The sequence below is a fragment of the Diceros bicornis genome, chromosome 7 (genome assembly GCF_020826845.1).
Source record: "Diceros bicornis minor isolate mBicDic1 chromosome 7, mDicBic1.mat.cur, whole genome shotgun sequence".
Lineage (NCBI taxonomy): Eukaryota > Metazoa > Chordata > Mammalia > Perissodactyla > Rhinocerotidae > Diceros > Diceros bicornis.
In genome coordinates this window covers 84,036,834-84,062,433 of record NC_080746.1, presented here as the reverse complement: position 1 = coordinate 84,062,433, position 25,600 = coordinate 84,036,834, and the positions used below count along the sequence as shown (strand labels likewise).

At 38.1% G+C, this 25,600-nt stretch overlaps 1 protein-coding gene across 3 annotated transcripts in view; it reads left to right on the top strand.

Annotated features, from left to right (window-relative positions):
- The first annotated feature begins 2,006 nt into the window (after nucleotides 1-2,006).
- The window catches only part of KIF18A (kinesin family member 18A), a 90,110-nt gene continuing 66,516 nt past the window's right edge, over nucleotides 2,007-25,600 (top strand). The window contains exons 1-9 of one of the 3 annotated variants that reach the window (XM_058546175.1): nucleotides 2,007-2,092; nucleotides 11,175-11,547; nucleotides 13,683-13,840; nucleotides 17,878-17,982; nucleotides 18,441-18,551; nucleotides 19,954-20,151; nucleotides 22,761-22,937; nucleotides 24,346-24,420; nucleotides 24,624-24,736. In XM_058546175.1, coding sequence (XP_058402158.1) covers nucleotides 11,223-11,547; nucleotides 13,683-13,840; nucleotides 17,878-17,982; nucleotides 18,441-18,551; nucleotides 19,954-20,151; nucleotides 22,761-22,937; nucleotides 24,346-24,420; nucleotides 24,624-24,736 — 1,262 coding nt within the window. In that variant the 5' untranslated portion in view covers nucleotides 2,007-2,092; nucleotides 11,175-11,222. Of the gene's footprint in view, nucleotides 2,093-2,112; nucleotides 2,202-11,174; nucleotides 11,548-13,682; nucleotides 13,841-17,877; nucleotides 17,983-18,440; nucleotides 18,552-19,953; nucleotides 20,152-22,760; nucleotides 22,938-24,345; nucleotides 24,421-24,623; nucleotides 24,737-25,600 lie in introns of those variants that run through there. The other 2 variants (XM_058546176.1, XM_058546177.1) reach the window with 2 other exon arrangements.

Genomic DNA, 25,600 nt, shown 5'->3' with positions numbered 1-25,600 from the left:
CCCACTCTTTCAGTTTACTATGAACCCATGTGAAATTTCTGTGTTCTGAATAACACGGCAGTTAGTTATATTTCAATTTTTGACGAAAGGTGGGGCTTTCTGTCGCCTTAGCACTACGTGTTTGGAAAGTTTTGGTTCTTTTTCCCTTCATTACGTTCCAAAGTATGCCAGTCTGTTATCCTTTCTTTTATACTCCTTAATGTATTGCCAAACTAAAGGGAAGCCAGCTGGCATAGTAATGGCATTGATTCTAACATTAAAATTCCTGCTTTAACTAAATATACAATTCCTTAAGAATACGGACCTCATCATCTGAACACTGCTAGATGGCAAGTGTAAGGCAGAATTTAAAGTTGTATGTAAAATAAGTATTTAGATTAGGTGTAGAAACACCTGTGAGACTGGAACGGATTATACAATGTGGGTGTCAAAAATGACGACATTTAAAACACCTCCATATTCACCGCTGATCAACCGCAATTTTATGAGAAATTGGTAGTATATGCCTATTTTCAGACTAAGATAGCATCTTAATATAACTTAATCTAGAAAGTATTTCAGGGACATATGATTCAATTCTGACTTGGCTGGTTTGTACAGTTCAAGAGAAATATTTTCCTTTAGTGATTTTCTGAAAACTTCAGTTTTCTCTTCAGTAAAATAAATAGTGTCTACATCTCATGAGCTGTTTTGAGAATTAAATGAGATAACATATATAAAGTTAATAAAATGCCTGGGACATCTAAGGTCAAGTTCTGTAGAGTGAGAGCATACTTGAAATAAAATAAAAAGGCTTCTCACTTTTATTACCAAACCCAGCACCTCACAAATAACTACTGAATTAGCTAAGGTATATATAATACAGCCAGCAATTAGTAGTTTTATTGATTCTGTAGCCAGTGTTCAGAAACAATCATATAACAAGCATCATATACAATACACAGTGCTTCTGATTTTTCTTCAACAGGAAATAAATGTCCATAATATGGAGAATTTCCATACACATTTCACTTATAATAGTCTGCATTTGTGTTGTTCCATCCTATTGATACCGTGATACTGAATCACCAGAACAGAAGCTCCAAGAGGACAGGGATTTTGACTCAACTGTGGGTTATGTCCCTAAAATCTACAATCAATAACTGCTGAATGAATGGACACAATAATGGTAACATAAAGAACAACATACAGATCGTACTATTAAAAATATCCTGACAAAGAAACACGAGTTATCTTAGCAAACATATTTCCCAGGTATTTTTCCCTTTTTAAAGTGTACATTCTGAAATAATGCCTACAGCCTAGGACTTAAAAAACTACTGCATCCAATAATGAATTAGGCCAATACATTTACACATTTATTTTGTCATGCCATCATTAGAAAGAACTCTAAAAAGCAGCCCAACACCAAATAGTTTCCCACTCAGCGCTAACGGCAGTAGGCCCGGGAGTCCTGAGAAATCAAGCCTGGGGCCTCCAACCAAAAGCCCCGGCGTTTCAATTAATCGAGGCGAACTGACCCGAGTTCGGGCCAAGCGAAAGTGGCCCCAAGGCACAGGTCCCTACACCTTCCAGAGGACGAACCTGTGCCTTGGAGGCCTCACTACCCACAAGAGACAAGAAGATACACACTCAGAACCCATTAATCCACGCCCCACAGGCTCCGCCTCTCCCCCTAGCAGAGGGCACACGCCACCCCCTGCCCGCACCCATCTCACGCACACCCCGAACCCCGGGACCGCGCCCCGCGCGCCGGCTCTGGATGCGGCCTGAAGATCCCAGGCGGCTGCCTCCCACCTGCAGCTCGGCCGAGCCCCGCCCACCTCGGCCACTGACTCCGCCCACAGCCCGGCGCGTTGCCACGGCGACGCAGAGCTGAGCAACGGCCACGGCGCCGCGCGGCTGAGACTCCAGGCGCCGAGCTGCAGCGCGCCGCGGCAACGTGCAACGTGGTGACGTCACGAAGACAGCAGCCAATGAAAGCAGGCGCTGAGGCAGCTGGCTTGGGTTTGAATCTGGTGGCAGAGTTTGAATCGCCGCCGGGAGGCGGATGTCGAAGTGAAGTGTCGCGGTACCCTCGCCTGGGCCTGAGGTGAGTGAGAGGCCGGCGAGGAGGTAGCTCTGGTCTCGAGAACTCTCCTCCTGATGACCTGTCTCGCTGGAAGCGGAGGGGTCCCGCCGCCTCAGGTGTAGAGGCCCAGGTGGGGTTGTTGACAAACACGGAAACGCTGGGTGGGGGAGGGGCGGGGGCGGGGAGGGGACTGGGGCAGGGGTGGTTGGGGTCCCTGCAGGGAAGGGGAAGGAAGAAGGACCCCGAGCCCCGCAGGAGCTGGCTCTGCCTGGTTGGGAGCCCTGACCGCTCGGCAGGAAGGGCCGGGACCTCCCGCCCTGACTCCTGAGGAAGCCGCGCGTCTTAAAGGGCATCCTGGCGCCTTTCCCAGACGGCCCGAGCGCTCCAGGCTCAGCACCCTATCCTGGGAAGTTCCCTCCCGACTCCAGAGCCAGTGGTGTGCTCCGGACACGGGTGGACACGGCGCTCCGGGCTCAGCTGTCTGGCGAGGAGCCCTGGGTCCCCGCGGTACACGCTGTCTGTCCGGCGAGGGTCCGCTGTCCGCCGGGCAGAGGTCAGTCGGACCCCGCCCTGAGTCCCCGTTGCACAGCCCCGAGGCTGTGTGGAGGCGAGTAGTAGTAGGGATCTGTGGGTAGACGGGGGTTGGATGAGCTTCCCGCGAGGGCCGGGCTGGGGCGCCCCGGCCCCCCGGGGAGAAGCGCTCCGGCAGTGCGGCGCGCAGGGCTGGGAACCACGCTTCCCACCAAGAACGCACAGCCAGCGTGACAGGAAGACAGTGTTTCCCCCAAAGCCGCGGGACGTGTGTTGCCCCGGGTTAGCACAGACACGGGTCAGCTCGACCTTGGTTCCCTGGCCTTGAAAGACGTGCTGCTGTCGGTGTCGGTGTCGGCGGGAGACGTGCCTCCCTGTCTCCAGAGGCACGTCTGGAGAGCGCGCGCTTGGCTTTGGGAAGATGCTGGGAGCGGATGCGGGGAACCTGTTTGGGCCGCAAGTCGGGCAGCTCTGGGAAAACACGTTTTAGGCTGACTCAAATTTAAGCTAGAATGGGTCCCCCGTACGCCTCATCTGTGAAAACTTATTGTTTCCGTCTCCTGCCAGCGCTGCCTGGCGGGACGGCTGAGGCCCGGCTGAGGTGTGGGAGAGACTGCCTGGCCCTCGCCCCTGCGGGTGGAGGGGCTGTCAGCCTGAGAGTCGGGCCTTCGCCTCTGCTCTGGGTCTGTGCGCGACTGCCCCTTAGGAGCCCGCCGGGCACTCGCTTACAGAGAGGTCGGGGCTGACTGCTGCTGGCTCTAAGAGGTTATTTGACCGGAATTGACAGTCTGGTTGCTCAGGTCAGTCACTGTTAACAATTGGCTAACACGTGTCAGGCATTCTACAGGTTGTAGTTGGTAGTGTTATTCCACCACATGGAGCCCCTCCCGTGGATTTTGGGAGGCATTCGTGAACTTTGGTGCTAGAGAATATAAGATCCGAAGACTAGATAGTGCTTGTTATTAAGTTTCTGTTATTTTGTAAGAATTGTCTGTTTCAGTAAACAGAGATTGTCTGTCTTTATCCGTTATTGAAAAAGTATTAAAATTTTCATTTGAAAAGTGCATCTCATCCCACTGCAAATATACCCTCTATCAATTAAGGTACACGATAACATGACTGTTATGCTGTGAACTCTGTGAAAATCAAGAGGGAAAAGTAGCCCGGGTGTCAGTGCTGCCCTTCCCTCTGTTTGAAATTTTCATTTTTCCTTGATGCTTGTAAGTTAGAAGCAGTGGCTCTTACCCTGAAGTTGTTTCCAAAAAAAGGTTTAAGTCGCATCGAGACTGTAAGTGATAGTGTGGAGGATAGTTCCTGGACCTACAAAATGTTTTGTTGGGGGGCCGGCCCATGGCTTAGCGGTTGAGTGGGCGCTCCGCTGCTGGCGGCGCAGGTTCGGATCCCGGGCGCGCACCGACGCACCGCTTCTCCGGCCATGCTGAGGCCGCATCCCACATACAGCAACTAGAAGGGTGTGCAACTATGACATACAACTATCTACTGGGGCTTTGGGGAGAAAAAGGAGGATTGGCAATAGATGTTAGCTCAGAGCTGGTCTTCCTCAGCAAAAACAGGAGGATTAGCCCCGGTGTTAGTCCAGGTCTGATCTTCCTCACAAAAAAAAAAAAGTTGATTCTGGATCTAATTCAGATTTGAGTTTGTATTTGAGAAATAATTTATGACTGTATTACTCCACGTTCAAGATAACTTGTGCAACATTTCTGTTTCATTGTTTGAAAGTGTCCTGTTCTGGTTCCAGTAGAACATAGTTGTTAAGAACATGGGCTTTGGGTTTGGACCTGAGTGTACATTCTGACTCTTCACTCACTAGCTGTGTCATCTTGGGAAAATTACTTATCCTAAAGCTAAGTCTCTGCTTTTGTAAAACAGAGGCAGTAATAGAATCTGCCTTATATGATTATTTTAAGGATTGAATGAGATGATGTCAAATGTTGACCATAATGCCTGATACGTTGAGTGTGCTCAAAATGATAATCATTGTTGTTCATTATTACTAGTTATCACCGTATTGACCTTATCCAAAAGTTCTCAGTTAATAGCATGTTTGCTGAGAATAGATACTGTGTGATATCCAGCAAGCACAGAGAAATCATAAACTTTCAGTTTTATTTCAACATTCATTCAAGAGCTCCTCCTGTACTAGACCCTGAGGTTTCTATCAAAAGTAAGCAAATATATATTTTTCACTTCTTCTATAAGAAAATTTCTGGGGATTATATGTTTACATCAGAGAGAGTAGTGATTAAATACTTGAGCTTTAGGTTCAGTCAGTCAGAGTTCAAATTCCATGTCCTGTGCTTCCAGTACTGTGACTTTAGCCAGTTAACTTAATATCTCTGCACTATAGTTACTCTCTCTATAAAATAGGAATGATAATAATACCTATATCATAGGATTGTTATGGGGATTAAATGAGAAGTATGTAAATTGCTTAGCCGGTTTCTATTTGTAGAATAAAGACTCAATAGAAAGTATTCCATAAATGTAACATTGTTATTAAATGAAAGATTGTGTTTAAGGTAAATTTTAATAGTGTTTTGTTTTGTTTTTGAAATAAAAATACCTAGATTTATTTAAAGTACCAAACAATACAAAAGGATATAAAGTAGAAAGTCAGCCTGCCTATCACCCAGACCTTTATATTTCCCCACCATGAGGCAACTGTTATTAATTTCTTGTGTTCTCTTCCTGAGAGCCCACGTGTATCCAAGTATGTATGTATCTTTTAAAAATGCAAATGGTTGCATGCCAAGTCCACTGTTCTGCACTTGTTTTTGCACATATATCTTGAAAATCTGCGTTAGTTCATTCATTCATTTATTCAACAAGTGTGTATTGAGTCCTAAATATTTGACAAGCACTGTTCTAGGTTCTGGGGTATGAATTCCACACTCTCACAGAGAGGGGAAACTAGCAACAAATATGTAACCAAATAATTTATATTTTCCACTTAGTCTAACGGCTAGAAAGAAAAATAAAGCAGATAAGGGATTGGAGGGGCAAGGGCAGGGTGACACTATTTTGAATGGAATCTTTAAGGAAAGCCTCTGTGAAGCGACATTTGAGCAGAGATCTGAATGATGAAATGAGGGATTCCAATTTGTAAATATCTGAAGGTAGAGTCTTTAGGCAAAGAGAAGAGAAAGTGCAAAGGCCATAAGGCCAGAACAAGACTGAAGTGATTAAAGAACACTAAGATGGGCAATGTGACTGAAGCAGAAAAATCAAAGGGGAGGAGAAGATTGAAAAAAGGGTCAGAGAGGTAGACAGGGGCCAGATGTAGAACCTACAGGACATGCTAAGGAGTTTGCATTTTATTCTTATGCTGAAACGTCATTGGCGAGATTAGAGCAAGGGAATGACATGAGATACATCTGAGTGCTTTTGAAGAAGGAGGTACTAGTACAATCGATGAATTAAATAAAATTTTATTGTACTTACGTATAATTGGGGGTGAATCTTTAACGTAATTGGCTTATATTTTATCTAGGATGAACAGTAGCTAGATATAAGTTAAGGATTTGCCTGTTCAATTTGGTTTATTTTATCTTGCTACTATTGAAGAGAATTAGGTTTTAACACCTGTTCATTAAACATAGAGGAATGAGCTGTTCTATGTAAGTGAATCTCCCAGAAAATTTAATGTTACCCTTGTTAAGTGATAGAGTTTTAACCACCCTCAATGATTAACATAAAACATGATCTTTCCATTTTCCTAATTTTATAAGCAAAAAATTGGGCACATTTGACTTTTTTTGATGCCTCAGAGTCCTCATTGTGATTGGCTGTTATTGCCAATCATTGTACTCTACTGTAATATGTTGATTCTCTTAGAGAAATATATTGTATGTTTGCATCTACTTTAAATGGGTAAATTGCTTTCTTGGAGTCCATGTCTACTTTTATAATTTATTAATTAATTCATTAATCAAATATATGAGAACTTACAATATATCAGGCTCATTATAAGACATTAGGGATATAAAGATAAAAATATACAGTCCCGTTAGCTATTATTTCTTGTATATTTTTCTAATCATATGCAGTAATCATAAAATTTTAGAGCTAGAAAAGAACCTTAGATATCATATAGTCCAACCCTCTTGTTTTATAGATTAGTAACTAAAGCCCTTCATTACTCACTCTTTCCCTTATACTCTACTCTCTGTAGACTAGAAAAATGCCTTTCTAGTATAATGGACAGTGGATTAAACATCCTTAATGTTTTAGTCTCAACAGTGAAGTTCTACCAGCTTGCTCTTTTGATCCTGTTCAACAAATACCACTTAGGAATAGATATGACAAAGTTCAGAGGCTATGATACTATCTGAAAAGAATTTTTGAATCAACATAGTATTGTACAGATAGCAATATTTAGGCTTTTCTTTTGCCACTTCTTAGTAAACATGGTCAAGGAATTTGCTGTCCGTGTGCCTTATTCAGAAGCAACTAGATGTCCATCTCTTTTTATTTGGCCATGTTAGAAATGAAAGTAGGTGTTATATATTAATGTAGGAACAACCTCGTTAATCCCTGAAGACATCAATATATTTGAACATATACTAATTTTTACATTTTGGTGATTCTTGACCTTAGGTGTTTTTATTAAGAAAGTTATACTCACTCATTTGTTTTGAAAAACTAGGGAAATGTGTGGTACTTTAAAAATTAAGATTGATGTCTTAAAATCTGTAACAAGTTGTAAAACAAAGTTATATTTGACATTATGCTTCTTAAACCCCTTTAGGTAATTGTCAAAATTTCTCCTTGAAATGTTACTTAAATAAGATCTATTGCCTTCTAAAATACCTTCAGTAATTCCCAATTAACTTCAAAATCAAATCTACACTCTATAGCCTTGCATTTAAGATCTTCTAAATCTGGCCCCACCCTTATCCAGTTTTATCTTTTTAATGCAACCCTCTCGGTTCTCTTTTGTTCTCTCCAGCTGCATCGGGACTGAGCACAGCTAAATTGAGCATTTCTTTAGATACTGTAGGTAAAATTATAATCACTTAAAACTAAACAGTTAAAAGAAATGAAGTTTTAGCAGATTGACCATGCAGCCAGTTAGTCCTCTGCACAAGCTGTTACCTACCACAGGCTTTTGGAATTGCTGCCTGAAATACTCTTGCCCCAGAGAGCCACTTGCTCACTCCCTCGCTTCAGTCTCTATAAAAAGTGACTCCACTAGATGAGCTTTTCTCTACTGCCCAATCTAAAATAGGAGCCCACACGTACACTCCTGACCCTCCCTATCCCAGGACCCAGGAAAATGCCTAGCACATAGAAGGTTCTCAAATATTTTGGAATGCATAACTAGTTTTCCTTTCTGAAATGTTTTTTTTTTACCTGATAATAACGCTCCATCCTTCAGCTCTCAGCTCCTGTCAGTTCCTCTACGAGGCTTTCTAACTGTATTAATCCCCTATTATAGTTTCCCCTAGCACTGTTAACCTTTACCTTACAGCACTTGTCACAGTTACACCTTTACATATTTGTGTCACTGTTTTATTAATATCTTTTTCCCTCACTACACTGTATATAATAATAATAGCAAACACTTCTAGTGCAAACTCGGTGTCCGTCATTGTTATAAATGCTTAATCCTCACAACAACTCTATGAGGTAGGTATTATTATTAGTCCCACTTTACAGCTGAGGAAAGAGTCACAAGAAGGTTAAGTAACTTGCCCACTATTACAGCCAGTAAGTAGTAGAGCTGGGATTTTAACCTATCTTGTCTGGCTCCAACATCTAGTAATTGACTTATTGAATTGATTAATTAATTAATTAGCAAGAGATAACTTCCAAACTTGAGATTCTAAGGTCTATTTTGAAATAATCACCTGATGTTTTATATGTGTTTATTTAGCCATTTCATTTGTGTATATTTTATCTCTTGTTGAATAAAAGTATATTAAAGCCAAAGCATTGTTGAATATTTCTAAAAGCTTTTAGAAATGTGTATGGAGGTTAGTTTTTGGTATCACAAGGAATGTAGGTTGCTACTAGACTTTAATAGACAGGGGTCAGAAATACTAAACATCCTCTAATACATGGAACAGTTCCAAATGAGGAAGAATTGTCCTGCCCAAAGTGCCAGTCATAAGCCCATTGGGAAACACGAAAAAGATGGGCCATTATCTTTGGGAAGGAGAGGCAGGGATGGGGGCAGATGAGGAAGAGAATTGACATTTATTGAATGCCTTGATACGTTTAAGACTTGTTATCTCTTTTAGCCTTCACAACAGTGGTCTGAGGTATTATCTTTTTTATACAAATGAGAAACCTGAGATTCAGTGAGGTTAAGTAACTCAAGGTCATAGAAGTGAGGCATAGGTGTTTTGTGGGACTTTGCTAGACAAGCTCAAGGATGAAGAAAGAGCAGAGTAGTAATTCACCTGGGACCTGACTGTTACGATCCAAAATCCTTTCCTCTTGAGCATTCTATTTTTAGAGAAGGACAGAGTCTTAAAAAGGGAGAGCTGTGTCCGGTGTCTTCTGCATTTAGATTGTTTTGGCCTTACTTGAATTATTTCCAAAAGTATATGGTTTTATGACATATTTTAGCTTTATCATTGCTGTTATTTCTTCCATTTTAAAAAAACAAACAGAATATCTTCTTTTCCCTCTCCACCCACACCATTTCTTTGCTCACTTTTGCGGTAGTACTTCCTATATTCACTGTCTGTCAGAATCTTCCCATTCAGGCTTTTGTTCCACCATTCCTCCCAAATTGCTCTTCTCTTTGGCCTCTGTGTTGCTTAACCTCATGGTTACTTCTTAGTAAGTACTTAACATATTAAGAGTATTTAACACAATTGATCATTCTCTCCTCCTTGATTTAAAGGTTCCCCCAAAATCTTAATGCCATTTGCAGCTTTAAAAACTTTTAAAAGCTTCAGATAGCATTAACACTCTGAGGACAGCCTTTACTTTCTTAACTCTGCCTCCAACTGCCTCAACATTTCCACCTGCATGTCTAGTAAACTTTTCAAATTTAGGATGTCCAGAACTGAACTCCTGATCTTCTTCCCAAAATCTGCTCTACCCTGTGTTGTTTCCATCTCAGTTGATGGCTACTCCATTCTTCCAACACTTAGACCAAGAACTTTGGAGTTATTCTTGAATCTTGTCTTTCTCTCGTACCCCCACATCTATCAGGAAATTCTACTGTCTTTACCTTCAGAATACATGCAGAATCTGAACACTACCCTCTTCTGAGTTGACAACATCATATCTTGTCTTTATTACTTTAATGGCCTCACTAGTCTTTATTCCCTATAATATGTTATCTATGCAGCAGTGAGAGTGATCAGATTATGTCACATAATCTGATGAATCTCTTTACCTAAAATATTAGTCGGACCCTGGGCTTCCACTTAAACTCAAACACTAAGTAAACCGTATATAATCACAGCTAGGCTACCCAAAAACCTAGCTTTGATTTTCACAAGGGCTCCAGCACTATTTTAATTTAGGTCATGGGAATGGACAGGAAAGGATCTCTCAGAATCATATCAAGGTAATGAAGGGAGAGCCTTGGCTTGTGAACTATTTTTAGTAAAAGTGATCTTGGCTGCAAGCCTCTTGGCGGTGGAAATTGATACAACCAAGCTGGTTTCTGCCTGTATCTCAGAGACGCATAGGGTTAAAAATAGTTCCAAGGATGCATCAATTAGCTAGCCCAGGTATGAAGGTGATAGAGATGGTATATACCCCGTGGTGTATTCAGAGAGATCCTAATCTCTGAATATAGATCCTAGTCTCTGCTCTATAATTATGCAAGTTTAGGGTACATCAATGATAACAGGTTTAAAAATTATGGTCTATTATATGGCTGCCTCACATAAAAAACAAGAAAAGTAAAGATAAACTAACAAAGATCAATGATTTGGGAGCCTTAACTATCCAGAAAATCTAGAATCTAAGTTAAGACCAAGAAAAAACAAACAAACAAAAAAACCTTTAGTATTCACTAATTTATTTATTCATCTAATATTTGTAGAGTGTCTATCTAGCATGTGCCAGGCACTGTTTTAGGCTCTTGGAACACATCCATAAGCAAAACAGATTTAAAAAAAATATATGCCCTTAAAGAGCTCATAGTTTAACTGGAAGAGAGAAAATAAACAACACAATAAGTAAAAAATATATTAGGATGTGGTATCTGCTTTGGGAAAAAAATAGAGCAGTATAAGGGTGATTAGGAATTGGGTAGGCTGTTTTAATAAGCGTAGGCAGGAGCGCAACATTTGAACAAGGACTTGAAGGAATCATACAGATATTGAGTAAAGCACTTGGCAATAGAGAGAATGGCTAGTGGAAAGACCCTGCAGGGGTCCTTGGTGTGTTAGCTGGAATGGAGTTAGCAAAGAGGAGAGCAATAAGACATGAAGTAAAAAATGTAGGCCATATATATTTTCAGTAATATTTACCAGGTGAGTGGAACAGAATTAACACCTTTTCTTAATGAATACTACATAACCAGTCATTTTGCATACAAGTAGAACTAATATTAATATTTTATTTTCCTTTTTAACTTCAGAGAAATATTCAGGTGTTCGCACAACCAGAGGAATCAACATCATCAACAATGTCTATCACTGAGGAAGACCTGTGTCACCACATGAAAGTAGTTGTTCGAGTGCGTCCTGAAAACACAAAAGAAAAGGCATCTGGATTCCATAAAGTGGTCCATGTTGTGGATAAGCATATCCTAGTTTTTGATCCCAAACAAGAAGAAATCCATTTTTTTCATGGAAAAAAAATTACAAATCGAGATATTACAAAGAGACAAAATAAGGATCTTAAATTTGTATTTGATGCTGTTTTTGATGAAACTTCAACTCAATTGGAAGTTTTTGAACACACTACTAAGCCAATTCTTCGAAGTTTTTTGAATGGATATAATTGCACAGGTAATTGTTTCAATTGGGGTTTAATTTTTTCATCTGATTTCAGTTTTACATTAGTAGAGTCATCTACTTGGCCCTTTCTTCTAAATATAATCAATTTTAAGGTGCTTGTTGCTAAAAATTCTTAAGTTCAGTAGACTGTAAATGTAGTCTTTCTTTGAAATTTAATCATATATAACTATATAATTTGTGAAACTTTCTCTTCCAGGGCTTCCTATGGTCCCTATAGACAGTCACCCTTTCAATTTTCTATGTTATTAAACTACATGCTTCTTGCAATTGATATCAGATTTCTCACAATTTGTATTCATAAGTATTCCCACTGCTTACCTCTACAGCTGCCTATCCCTGGGCAATAGTTGGACATTTCTGAACACTTGGCAATTTTTTTACAGCACCGTTTTTCTTTACCTTGAAAGAAAACTGTTAAAAGCCCAGGTTAATTGAGTATCATGTGCTATTTTAGTATATCTTCAGCCCAAAAACCGTCGCTAGTGCACTGGATAGACCTGTAATCATTTGCCTTTCAAAACGGCCATGTTGATTTCCTAGAAAGGGAGATATCCAAAAGGCCAGTTAATTCAATATTTACAAGGCACTTAACACCATTATTAATATCTTATTTTTGTAATTACCATAGTTTATGACATTTTCTTTAAGATATGCCAAAGCTGTAACATGTTTCACTGTCTTTTGCTGGCTCATTCAGTTTTATTACAGAAGACTCACCCTCTTGGTCAAGCAAGAATGGAATGTGGTTTATTGATTAGAACTGCTATGATTCTCATTTTTAAGCAGATAGTCTTTACCTCATTCATGAAACTCCATATTGCCTCTAGAGACTTTTTAAATTTTTCTTGATTCCACATGAAAAAAACTCTACCAAACTAATGCTGAATCTTTGATTTCTTCTTGGCTTTACTTTATATTCTCATCCAGCTGTCTAAAGACTTCTTGATGCACTACTGATTTACATAAAATAGAACAAAATGAAACATACATCAGTTTAATTCATTCTACTGAAAAGTATTTTTGTAGTTTGTTAACATTTAGCTTATCGGAGAGATTTAACTTATAAAAATATTCTCACCGGTAATAATAGTAAGAGGGCTTATTGCCCGAACTGAATATTATGTTGGGTGTTTGCCATATGTAATTCAGTGTATTTGTGTGTGTGTGGGGGGGGGGCATTTAAAAAACATATCACCTTTAAGTTGTACTGGATAGAATCTTGAAAACAAGTAATTTGCCTAAAACAAGAATTTAAAAGAAATTTTATAAATGGCTTCTATCTGGAATTCATTCGTTCAGCAAACGTGTGTTGAGTTCCTGCTTTGTGCCAGATGACTAGCTGGGTGTGAAGGATATGTGGCCTCTGCCTTGGTGAAGCTCACAATTAGAAAAACAATGTGATACATGCTAGAATAAAAGGATGTGCATCATCTACTGAGGGCTCGAATGAGGGATAGACATTTCTGCCTAAGAGGGTCAGGGAATGCATAGGAAAGTGACGTTTATGCTGAATATTTAGAACAGGTTGAACTTTTCCAGCTGGATTGAGCAGAAGGACTCTCCAGGGCAAAGGCGGGGAAGTAGAAAAGGAGCAGCACATGCAGAGAACATCGAATAATCTAATATATCTAGACCATAGCAAGGAAGAAATAGGCTGGAGTGATAACCAGGCGCCCTCTCTTAGAGTGCCTGATAATATTCCAAGGTGAGGAATTTGAACTTTCTCATGTAGGACTGTGGAACAATTAAGAAGGTTTAACATATTCAGATTTCATTTTCATAAAAATAACTGTACAAATTCTAAGGGATGGATTAAAGAAGATTGAGACTAATAGGTAGGGAAACTGATAATTAATTAAAATTTATAAGATTGCTAGAAGAAAGGGAGCAGGTGAGGGGGGTTGGGTAGATGACAGTACCATTAATCAGAATAGAGAATATAGGAGTAAGAGTAGATTTGTGCTAAAATTCCCAGGTTTTAAGGATAAAGCTGTAAATTAATTTTGGATCTATTGGGTTTAAAGTTACTCTTCAGGATATCCAAATGAAACTATCCACTAGACAGTGGGTATAGTAATGTTGTATGTCATAACAAAGCACTTTGATCCCTTTTCATAAAAACTCAGTACTTGCCTATGGTGCCACTGGAGCTGGGAAGACTTACACGATGCTAGGATCAGCAGCTGAACCTGGAGTGATGTATCTAACGATGTTGCACCTTTATAAATCCATGGATGAGATTAAAGGAGAGAAAGTATGTAGTATTGCAGTTTCTTATCTGGAGGTAAGTTAGCAATATCGTTCTTCAGATTAATCAATAGTATTGAGAAATCTTTGTTTAAGAAGTTCCATGGTCAATTCAAATTATTCTATCATATAGGAATTTTCGCATGAACGTATAAAATCATTAAAATTCCTGGTCTTAAGCATTTGTTATACACCTTACTCTTTCTCTGTCAAGTATTTTATTTTGGCATAATTTGTGACTTATAGAAAAGTAGCAAGATTAGTTCAAAGAACTTCCAGATACCCTTCACCCAAATTCCCCTTTTGTTGACATTTTACTACCTTTGCTTTCTCTCTCTGTATGCATGTGTATGTATTTCTTTTTTCTGAACTGTTTAAGTTACAGACTTGTAAAAACAGGAAATTTTCTTAAATAACCACTGAATTGTTAACAAAATCAGGAAATTAACAGATACAACACTATTATCTAATCTGTAGACTTTAATGAGATTTTGCTAATTATTCAAATAATACCCTTTATTGAAAAAGAAAATCTAAGATCATGAATTGCATTCAGCTGTCCTATTTCTTTAGTCTCCTTAATCTGGAATATTTTTTTCATTCTTTGTATTTTATTTTGCTGTCATAAAACCCTTAGTTTGGGTTTGTCATGATTAGATTCAGGTTATGCCCTGGCAAGAACAGCACAGAAGTGATGTTGAGCTTTTCTTATGGCATCATATGAAGAGGCTTATGTGGTTGGTTAGTCCCATTACTGGCTATGTTAACTCTGATCAGTTTCATCATGCTGGTATTTGCAAAGTTTCTCCACTATAAAATACTACTTTTACCCTTTATATTTAATAAGTACCTTGTAAGGAGACAATGTAAATATCTTCTGAGCTGGCCCCGTGGCTTAGCGGTTAAGTGCGCGCACTCCGCTACTGGCGGCCCAGGTTCGGATCCCAGGCGTACACCGACACACCGCTTCTCCGGCCGTGCTGAGGCTGCGTCCCACATACAGCAACTAGAAGGATGTGCAACTATGACATACAACTATCTACTGGGGCTTTGGGGAAGAAAAAGGAGGAGGATTGGCAATAGATGTTAGCTGAGGGCTGATTTTCCTCACAAAAAAAAATTAAATTAAATTTTAAAAAAAAATAAATATCTTCTTATTCCTCAAACTTTCATCTGTGAGTATTAGCATCCACTGATGATTCATGCTTGAAGCAGTTATTATTATGATGGTAGATACAGTGATTTTTAAATTCCATCATTTCTTCTATGTTTATTCATTGACTTTCTACTGTAAGGAAGAGCTTTCCTTTTCCTTTATTGTATCAGTATGGACTCGTGGATTCTTAACATTATTCAATAGATTATAATCCCTTTCTGTAATTAATTTGTATACTCAAATTGTGCCAGATTTGACCAGTCAAGGCGCCTTCATGTGTCTCTTGTGTTGTTTTGACATACCCCATCATTCTTTGAGGCCTCCTACCCTCTTAATAATAGCTGACATTCAGCAAATCATAACTAAGCAGCAAGCACTCTAACTTTTTGTTCAGACAGTGTTTCAGAAACCAATGCAGAAACATATATCCCTATTCTTACTGCCTGTTCATTTGTGATGTCAGAAAATTTCTGGTAGTCACACCTCACTTATTCACATCCTATAGTTTGGTCCTACTGAGAGAGTTTCTTCACATTTCAAAAACTGATTAAAATTACGTACGTTGCGGGGCCGGCCTGGTGGCACAGTGGTTAAGTTCTCGTACTCGGCTTTGGCAGCCCGGGGTTCACTGGTTTGGATCCTGGGCGCGGACCTGCGCATCACTCATCAAGCCGTGCTGAGGTAGCATCCCACATATAGAAATAGAAGGATATACAACTATGACATACAGCTATCTACTGGGGCTTTTGGGAGAAAAAAATGGAAAAAAGGAGGAAGATTGGCAACAGATGTTAACTCAGGGCCACTCTTTCTCAAAAAAAATAAAATTATGTATGTTGCTAAAAATTTTGTCACTGTAGAACTTGGAGATAAAAGAGAAGTAAAACTCATTTTCTACAGTTATATATTGAAAAGAATTGTTTTGAACTTAGGAAAAGAGCATGGCAGTATTCATTCTTTCTTTCTTAGTTCCTTTTATAATGGGGAGAATTTTGAAGTTTGGTTGTTTTTATAATGTTTTTAATTGTTTTTCCTTTCTTTTAATCTGCTTTCCTTTGATGAACGATAAGGCAGTGTCTAATCTAATGGTTTTCACTCAGGCTGTGCACCAGTATTGGCCATGGAGCTTTTTAAAAATAGACATGCCTAGGCCTCACCCCTGGACATTTTAATTTAATAGATCTGGATTGTGGCCGAGGCATCTGTGTGTTTTAAAAGCTCCCAGGTGATTCTGATGCATAAACTGGCTTGAGAGTGATTGTTCTAATTGTATGTTTTGTATGATTGAAGTGAGTAAAAGGAAGCATAAGAAAAGTGACTGGTGCTTATCAGAAAAATAAGAACCAAAAAATGATCTCTTCATATTGTTATTTTACTTCTTTTAAGAGTTTAGTGGGGCTGGCCCGTGGCCTAGTGGTTAAGTTCGGCACACTCCTCTTTGGTGGCCCAGGTTCAGTTCCCCGGTGCAGACCTACATCACTCATCTGTGGCCATGCTGTGGCCACAACCCACATACAAAATAGAGGAAGATTGGCACAGATGTTAGCTCAGGGCAAATCTTCCTCAAGCCAAAAAAAAAGGAAAAAAGAGTATAGTACGTTTAAAAATGGTTATCATTCATTGTAGAAAATTTTACCAGCAATGAATTATCACTGTGGGCTATTCATTAGAACATAGAAATAACTTACACAAAATAATTCTTAAAGACTTAATTTTGTATCTTTTTTTAAATCTTAGTAATAGTTGTAATTATCATTTGGTTGGCAAGTAGAAAACTTAGTACCTTCAATAAATTCATAAAATCAGGTCAATAGTACTATTTCTATGCATTACTTACAGAAATTACTAAGAAAAACTTGCCAGAGATATAGAATACACATGTGTATTCAATGCCATGCAGTAGAGAGAGAGGAGATCTGGGCTCCAATCCTGCTCTACTATTACCTTTGTGACCATGGACAAATCACTTAACCACTTAGGGCAAGATTAGTGGGGCGGGGGGGGGGGATGTTTCCATTAGGGAATTTATCTTTAAGAATTATGTGTTAGGGGCCGGCCCCCTGGCTTGGCGGGTGGGTGCGCGTGCTCCACTACTGGCGGCCCGGGTTCAGATCCCGGTCACGCACCGACGCACCGCTTCTCCAGCCATGCTGAGGCAGCATCCCACGTACAGCAACTAGAAGGATGTGCAACTATGACATACAAGTACCTACTGGGGCTTTGGGGGAAAAAAGGAGGAGGATGGGCAATAGATGATGTTAGCTCAGGGCCAGTCTTCCTCAGCAAAAAGTGGAGGATTGGCATGGATGTTAGCGCAGGGCTGATCTTCCTCACAAAAAAAAAAAAAAGAAAAGAATTATGTGGTAAACTTAATGTAATTGAAGGATAAATGAAATAAATACCATCCATCCTTGAATATGGGTTTTCTTTCATTTTTAAGCTCTACAATTTAAAATGTTTGGACAGCTTGGGCATCGTGAAATAATAAATATGAAGATTTATTTATTACAAGATTGTAAGTAAGCACCATGCCACTTCTATATAACTTACATTTCAGATCCTCTAGAATTTCCGAAGACCATGTGTCTCGTATAGTTCCAGGAAATAGGAAAAGGCAGTTCCAGCTATCTTATTTCTGTTTTCACTGTAGTCACCAAGTTAGGAATTATGGGGTGAGGGTATAATGACTCTGCCTTTAAATTACAGTTTTAAACCTAGGTCATCAAATTCTTCTGTTTTCTCAGATGGTAGAAAATCAATGGCAACGTGGTGTAGAAGGGGTGAGATGAATGAAAATGAGCTGCTGCTTGACTTTAAGATAAAACTCCAATATAACCTTAAATCAGCAATGTGTGCATGTGTGTGATGTTAGGACTATTGTTTCAACATCAGTGCTAAAGCAGTCTTTTGATTTTAAGGTCTATAATGAACAGATTCGTGACCTCTTAGTAAATTCAGGACCACTTGCTGTCCGGGAAGATGCCCAAAAAGGGGTGGTCGTTCAGGGGTTGACTTTACATCAGGTATGTTTATAAACTTCTTTTTCCCTTGACTGAATAGTGTGTGTGATTATTTAGCCGTTTACTTCTTTTCCATTGTATCTGGGAAAGAAGAAAAGTAATGAAGTACAGAGTTAAAATAATCTGAGTATGTCTTCAGTCTTATTTTGTTTCCATTTGAAATAATTGAATGAGCTTTTCTTTTAAAAAATCTATTTGAACATTTAATATTGTGTATTATTCTGCTTAATGCATCTGTATTTTATCTCAGAGATACAAGATTTTATCTTTTATTCCTCATATAACACCAAAGTTCCAAGCAAATGATACACAGTCAATATTGAATGAGATTTAATTTATAGAAAGCATTTTCTTAGCTTTCATTTTACCTTTAAAAGTCTTCTTGCTTGTTGAAAGTTTATTAAAAAATTTAAAGATAGATGGCTAATTTGTATATTTTTCTTCAACTTAAACTTCTCTAGCCCAAATCCTCAGAGGAAATTTTACAGTTATTGGATAATGGAAACAAAAACAGGACACAGCATCCCACTGATATGAATGCTACATCTTCTCGTTCTCATGCTGTTTTCCAGGTAACAGGCCACTAGACTGTCACTTTTAAAATTGAATTTAAAATAAATGAAACCAAATTCATGGATAGTAGTTTTCACAGATACAAAAAAAATCTCTTCATCTGCTGATTTCTCTGCTTCTCAGCACTTCCTTTACTTTGCAGCTTTGAGATGATTCTATCAAGAACATTTAGAATTGAGATGATGTAAATCAGAAATGTATATTTCTACCTGTGTGAAGATATAGGATATAGTAAAGTGGTAGTGTTGGAGGGTTTTTTTCTTGTTTTCTTTTTTTAAGCTGGTGAAAATATTTCATCTTTCCAAGAGATAATCTTATATCAGAGCAAACTTTCTCTTTACACATCTATATTTACAGAACCAATAAATTGGGATGATACTGATTCACTTTTTAAAAGAAAGAACTAAAGCATAGGTTAGTAGCTATTGTTTCTTGTAGTTTCTAGTCCTGTTAAAATCCAAATGATTATATAGCTTCATTATAGATTATGCTATGTGGAACTCATTTTATGAAAAAAATTATTACAGTTGAAAGAATTCATATCTGAGGCCATCAAGTCATTCAGAAAGTCTCTAGTCCACAAAATTTTATTGATCTTATCTTTTCTTAACGCTGACTTCATTTATCAGTAGTGTTGAGAGAAATGTTTATCTGTGACACTTGAGATTTCTCCAAAATATCTTAGACCCTGCTTTATAAGAAAATTTAACAAAACGGTTTTATAATGGAGTAATAGCTAACCTTCTCTTTGAGTTTGCCACCTAATTTATTACAGTTAAACTACAAAGTGGCTTAAAATAGTTAAATAAATTATGCTTTACTCTAATGAGCCATTGAACATGACAAGTATACTTTACTGTCTTTTTTATGTGTGACATTTTCTTAATTATAATGACATACAACAACTTTGAGAATTGGAACAAATTTACTCTTCAATTTGGATCAACATTCAAATTCAGCTCTCCATTGGGAACAGTCCCTGGAGACATGCAAAACATTCTGACCACTGCCTCTGTTTTTCTCTTAGGAATATTATTTCTAAAGGACCTGTGTCCCCACCACCCCCTCTGATACCCCTCTGATACCCCTCTGATAATTCTGTGTTCTGGGACAAGGGTTACCAGAATACAAATGGCTATTGTTTTGACCTTCTGTCAGGCTAAGAGTTATTTACCTTCTGGTATACATATAGAAAGTCTTCATTTTCAGATTTTTTTCAACTTTGGTAATTACTTCTAATACTCTTGGATATCAACCAAGTCAGATTGTACCTTATTCAATTTGTTTTTGAAATGCAAATAATTTTGATTTCATGCTCTTTTAAAAATAAAGTGTACATTTCCCTTTTAATTTTGTTCAATCTTATCCTCATTTTCTCTACTCTCCTGTGATTTCAAAAAGATTTATTTGCGACAACAAGACAAAACAGCAAGTATCAGTCAAAATGTCCGAATTGCCAAGATGTCACTCATTGATCTGGCAGGGTCTGAGAGAGCCAGTACTACAAGTGCTCAAGGGATCCGGTTTATAGAAGGCACAAATATTAATCGATCACTTTTAGCTCTTGGGAATGTCATCAATGCCTTAGCAGATACAAAGGTAGATACTGTATGTTTATTTGTTTAAATATTTTGAAATATTGAAATACGTACAATTCCTAGAAAGATACTACTTAATATAATTTTGTTTTAAAGGTCTATTATAAATGAAATTTTAGGGGTATACCAATAATGTTAATGTACATAGAAAAGACCTCTGAGAGCCTAGCATATCAAATAAAGCTATGGTGTTTGTATTTTTTTAATTTCTAGTTTAATAATCAGAATTTGTTGAATGAAAACTGTTAAATCAGATTTATAGTTAATATTTTATAGTACTTTCTCATCACTTATTTTGAACTTTATTTTTAAAATGACCATTTAATGATCACTACACAGCAAGCATGATAATTGAATTGGCATGAACACAAAAAACACATAGAAAAACTAAATTCTGTTCTCGTTAGTATTTTATATACTGTAAGATTTGGTTCAATATTAATGTTGATTTTTCTTAGAGAGGAAGAAGGACTTGAGATATAAAATATAATTAAATCATCTAATAGGATAATGTTTACTAGATGCCTTTGGGGCATTTAAAAATATTTTACATCTATTATATGCCAAAAGTGCTTACTAAAACATAGCATATTTGACAATTTCTGTATTTGTAAAAATGTCTTCCTTTTTTTTAAAGTTACAATATGATCATTTAAGTTCAAACCAGGCTCAAAAGCTTTAGGAAAATTACTATTAAACTCTTCAAAATGTTGCATTTTGATTTAGTATGAAGTATATTGAAATGATTTAAGGAGTCTTAAAAACAAGGCAAGTTACTAAAATCACATGAAGATTTCAAAAGCAAGATGTCTTTTATAGTCTAAGTTAAAATCTCAAACGTATAAGCAGACAGCATAGTATAGAGACTGGTTTTCTAAACTTAAGCCATTCATAGCATTTTTTCCATACCGACTTCACTTTTAGTAGTTGACTCCTGTTGAGTCATTTATGAGTCAGTGGTTAATGCGTGTCTTGTACATGTAAAGTCGTTTCAGGTAGCACCAACAGTGCACATTCCACACTGTTTGGGAAAGACTGCTACGGTGGAAAGCACAGTACTACTGGGAGTTCAGAGACCTAGGGCCCATTTCTAGCTCTCTGAATTCCCAGCACTGTGACCTGAGGCAAGTCATTTCACTTGTGGCTGAGCTTCATTTTCCTCTTTTGTAATGGGAAAGATTTACACTGGATAGCATAAGGGTGCTTTTAGCTTAACAGTATAATGCTCTATTTTTATAGAGAGCTTTTACTTTTCGGAAAATTTCTTACTTTAAAATCAGAATTGTATCTTTTAAGTAAAAGAACAGCTAGAAAAATTAAGTTCTCCTAGAACTCTGGTGTGCTTTCACATGAAGTATCTGTAAGATTGTAATTATAATTCATTTCGTATCCATGTTAGAGGGTTATTTAACAAGAGAAGTAGCTCTGTGCCGTGCAGAATTCTTATTATTCCTTTCATGTATTTGTATAGGGCATATATTACTTTTGTATTTTAATTTCTTTTTAAAAAATGAATGGAGATTTTTTAAATAGACATTTTATTTTTGAATACTTTTAGATACAGAAAAGTTGCTAAGATAATACAGAAAGATTTTGTTAAATGTACCCCACACTCAGTTTCCCCTTTTGTTTTTGTTTGTTTTGTGCTTTTGCTGAGGAAGATTCCCCCTGAGCTAACATCCATTGCCAGTCTTCCTCCTTTTTTTGTACGTGAGCCACTGCCACAGCATGGCCACTGACAGAGAATTGGTATAGATCCACGCCCAGGAACCAAACCTGGGCCGCTGAAGTGGAGCGCGCTAAACTTAACCACTAGGCCACCTGGGACTGGCCCTCCCCTGTTGTTAACATCTCACATAGGAGGCCGGCACCGTGGCATAGCGGTTAAGTATGTGCGCTCTGCTGCTGGCGGCCCGGCTTCGGATCCCGGGCGCGCACCAGTGCACCGCTTGTCAGGCCGTGCTGTGGCGGCATCCCATATAAAGTGGAGGAAGATGGGCACAGATGTTAGCCCAGGGCCAGTCTTCCTTAGCAAAAAGAGGAGCATTGGCATGAATGTTAGCTCAGGGCTGATCTTCCTCGCAAAAAAAAAATCTCACATCAATGTGGTACACGTATCACAACTAATGAACCAATATTGATTTTGTGTGTGTGTGTGTGAGGAAGATTAGCCCTGAGCTAACATCTGTTACCCATTCTCCTCTTTTTGCTGAGAAGATTGGCCCTGGGCTAACATCCATGTCCATCTTCCTCTAGTTTATATGTGGGATGTCTGCCACAGCATGGCTTGACAAGCAGTGTGTATGTCCGTGCCCGGGATCTGAACCTGCAGAGTGTGCGCACTTAGCCACTGTGCCACCGTGCAAGCCCCTGATTTTTTTATTAACTAAAGTTTATACTTTTTCAGATGGAGATATAATCTTTAAATAGGATATTTGTTTTATGTATTCACTGAATAGTCCCATAAGATTCATTATCATCATTTTGATCACCAATTATATCATAAGTCTGGGCAAAGTTGGGCAATGCTTAAATTCGTATAGTGAAGTGGTAGCAGGTTTGCATTTAAATGTGGAAAATGACATAAGAATTCTTTTTTTGTTCTTTCAGAGAAAGAATCAGCATATTCCTTACAGAAATAGTAAGCTCACTCGCTTGTTAAAGGATTCTTTTGGAGGAAACTGTCAAACTATAATGATAGCTGCTGTTAGTCCTTCCTCTGTGTTCCACGATGACACGTATAACACTCTTAAGTATGCTAACCGTGCAAAGAACATTAAATCTTCTGTAAGTGTGTTTACTCTGCCTTTGTTGTGTGGGCATATTATTTTTATAATTCTAACAAAATATTAGAGTTGTATCTCTACTAATGAGTTAGGAAACAGGGTTAGAAATGTCTTTTCTAACCTGGTTAATTGCACATTAACTTAGACAAATCATTACACACCTTGATTGCACATATAATATATACTATTATTTAGTCTTTTGGGATCTAGGGTGCTTGAGTGCCTTTCTTTCTAACCTTTTTCACGTCGTGGCACGTGATGTTTTGATGGCATCCTGGAGTAATTGATTAAGGCCTTAACGCATTTGTTGCAGCCAAGGATGATGCTCTGCTTTAGCCCAGCACCAACACTTTCTGCCTGAAAACCTTGAACATGTTAGCTAATCTCTCCAAGCCTCTGTCACTTTATCTGTAAAATATAATATTTGCCTCAGTTTATAAAGTAAATAACCTTTTTTAAATAATTTATTTCCACATTCATGATATTGATATAACCAATCTCTGTGTAGCTCCAGCAATATAATGATGATTGGTTAGATCAGTATTTTTACCAATACTTTGAGATAATTTAAAAAAATGTAAGTCATGCATGATATATGTTTATAATCACAGGGTCTCAGGGTTAGAAGAGACCTAGAGTTCACCTGGTGTGATGCCTTCTCTTCCTGCTTACCCCTCTGCTACTCCTGTTGTGTGAAGTTGAGCGGGTTATTGTCTTCCATAGAGAAGTGTTCATATACTGTTTATAGGATTAATTGGTGAAGATTGTACTATATGGATATACAAAGGTTTTTCACACACATTTTTAATGTAATCCTTACACCAAGCCACTGAGAAAGGCATTTTTAGCTCTGCTTGACTGTTGAGGAATCCCATGCTCAGAGTTTTAAGTACCAAATTCTAAGTCAGTTAAGTGAGAAGTGGGGAGGGCCTTGAAATCAAGTATTTGGACTTATGTTTGATGTTCTTTCCACTGTTCCATAGCTACCATTGGGCTGGCCCATACTATTATAAAAAGGATAAAACGTACTAACTCATTAAAAGCTAGTTGAAGTTACAAATGGGTTGAACTTAAAATTATCTCTGAATTTCTCAGATGTCAAAGGAAAAAGAAAGTAGGCAATTTTTATTATATTGTGAATGAATGCTTTGCAAGTTCTTAAAAGTACCTTTTCTCAGATGGTAAAGCAATTTCTTTGTAATTTCAATTACATTATTAATGTGCTCAGCATATCCTGTTGTCATAGATTTTAAACATGAGCATAATTAATCATGATTGTCACATGGTCGTGATGGTCACAAATTTTGAATTAATGGAACTGAATTAATGAGGATGTAATGCCATTTTGCTTGTGTATAACTGATTATTATCTCTATATATAAGCAATCGTAATTTCTATCTTTTAACAGTTGAAGAGCAATGTTCTTAACCTTGACAATCATATAACTCAGTATGTAAAGATCTGTAATGAGCAGAAGGAAGAGGTATGTCTACTCTTTACATTGTTGTGCTGATCTCCCTCAGTTCCTCATTTGTGGGATTCTGCAATCCTAACTGTCTAAAAACTTGATATGTTTTCCTATCACAGTTTGTTCAGTTATTTTTCATAGCTAAAATTTTGCTGTGGCCATGTATAATGGAGACAAATAATTTGTTTTGTATTTTAACTAGTGTTTCTCTCTACTAGATTTTAAAGTTAAAAGAAAAACTAAAAGCCTATGAAGAACAGAAAGCCTTTACTGATGAAAATAACAAAGCAAAGTTAATGATTTCAAACCCTCAGGAAAAAGAAATTGAAAGGTAAAAATGACATTAAGATCTCATTTTGAGGATTTTATAGTTTTAAAATTTAGTCAAATAGTTTATGTTTATCATCATCATTTGTTGTATGTCTTTATATATATTCTCAACTGAATTCAGAAAATCATTGATTACTTTTTGTATTTCCCACTTTGGAGATCAGATAATTTTAGTTGTGATTATACAGAGAGTGAGGATAACCAGGAGTTAGGTGTGAGAGGAAACGGTAAAGCCAATTATGTCACTTACTTTTTTGCAGTTTTTGTATTTTTTTCCTCTGGTGTCTTAGTCCATTCAGGGTGCTATAACAAAATACCACAGACTAGGTAGCTTTAAACAAAAAATAGTTTATTTCTCACAGTTCTGGAGGCTAGAATTCCAATCAGGGTGCCAACATGGTTGGGTGAGGATCTTCTTCTGGGTTGTAGACTTCTCCTTGAATCCTCACATGGCCAAAGGAAAGGGTGATCTCTCTGGACCCTTTTTTAAAAGGGCACTAATCCCATCCATGGGGTCTCTGCCCTTATGACCTGATCACCTCCCAAAGGCCCCACTTCCTTTTAACGTCACCTTGGGTGTTAGGTTTCAACATATGAATTTCGGGGTACACAAACGTTCAGGCGCTAGCATCTGGCATTACCATTATTTGTATAGTTCATGTAAATCTTATCTACCTTTTCTTGATTCTGTATAACTCTAATAATCCTCTTATTGAGTTTAAGTGGTTAACTATTTGAATGGATATCTCTAAGGGATATAAATTGATTGAAAATTTTGATAGGTTCCCACTAAGCTTCTTAGCAGGTAAGTTAAAAAAAAAATGCTGCTAATAGTACAGTACTCACAGGTACTTTTCCCCTAAGC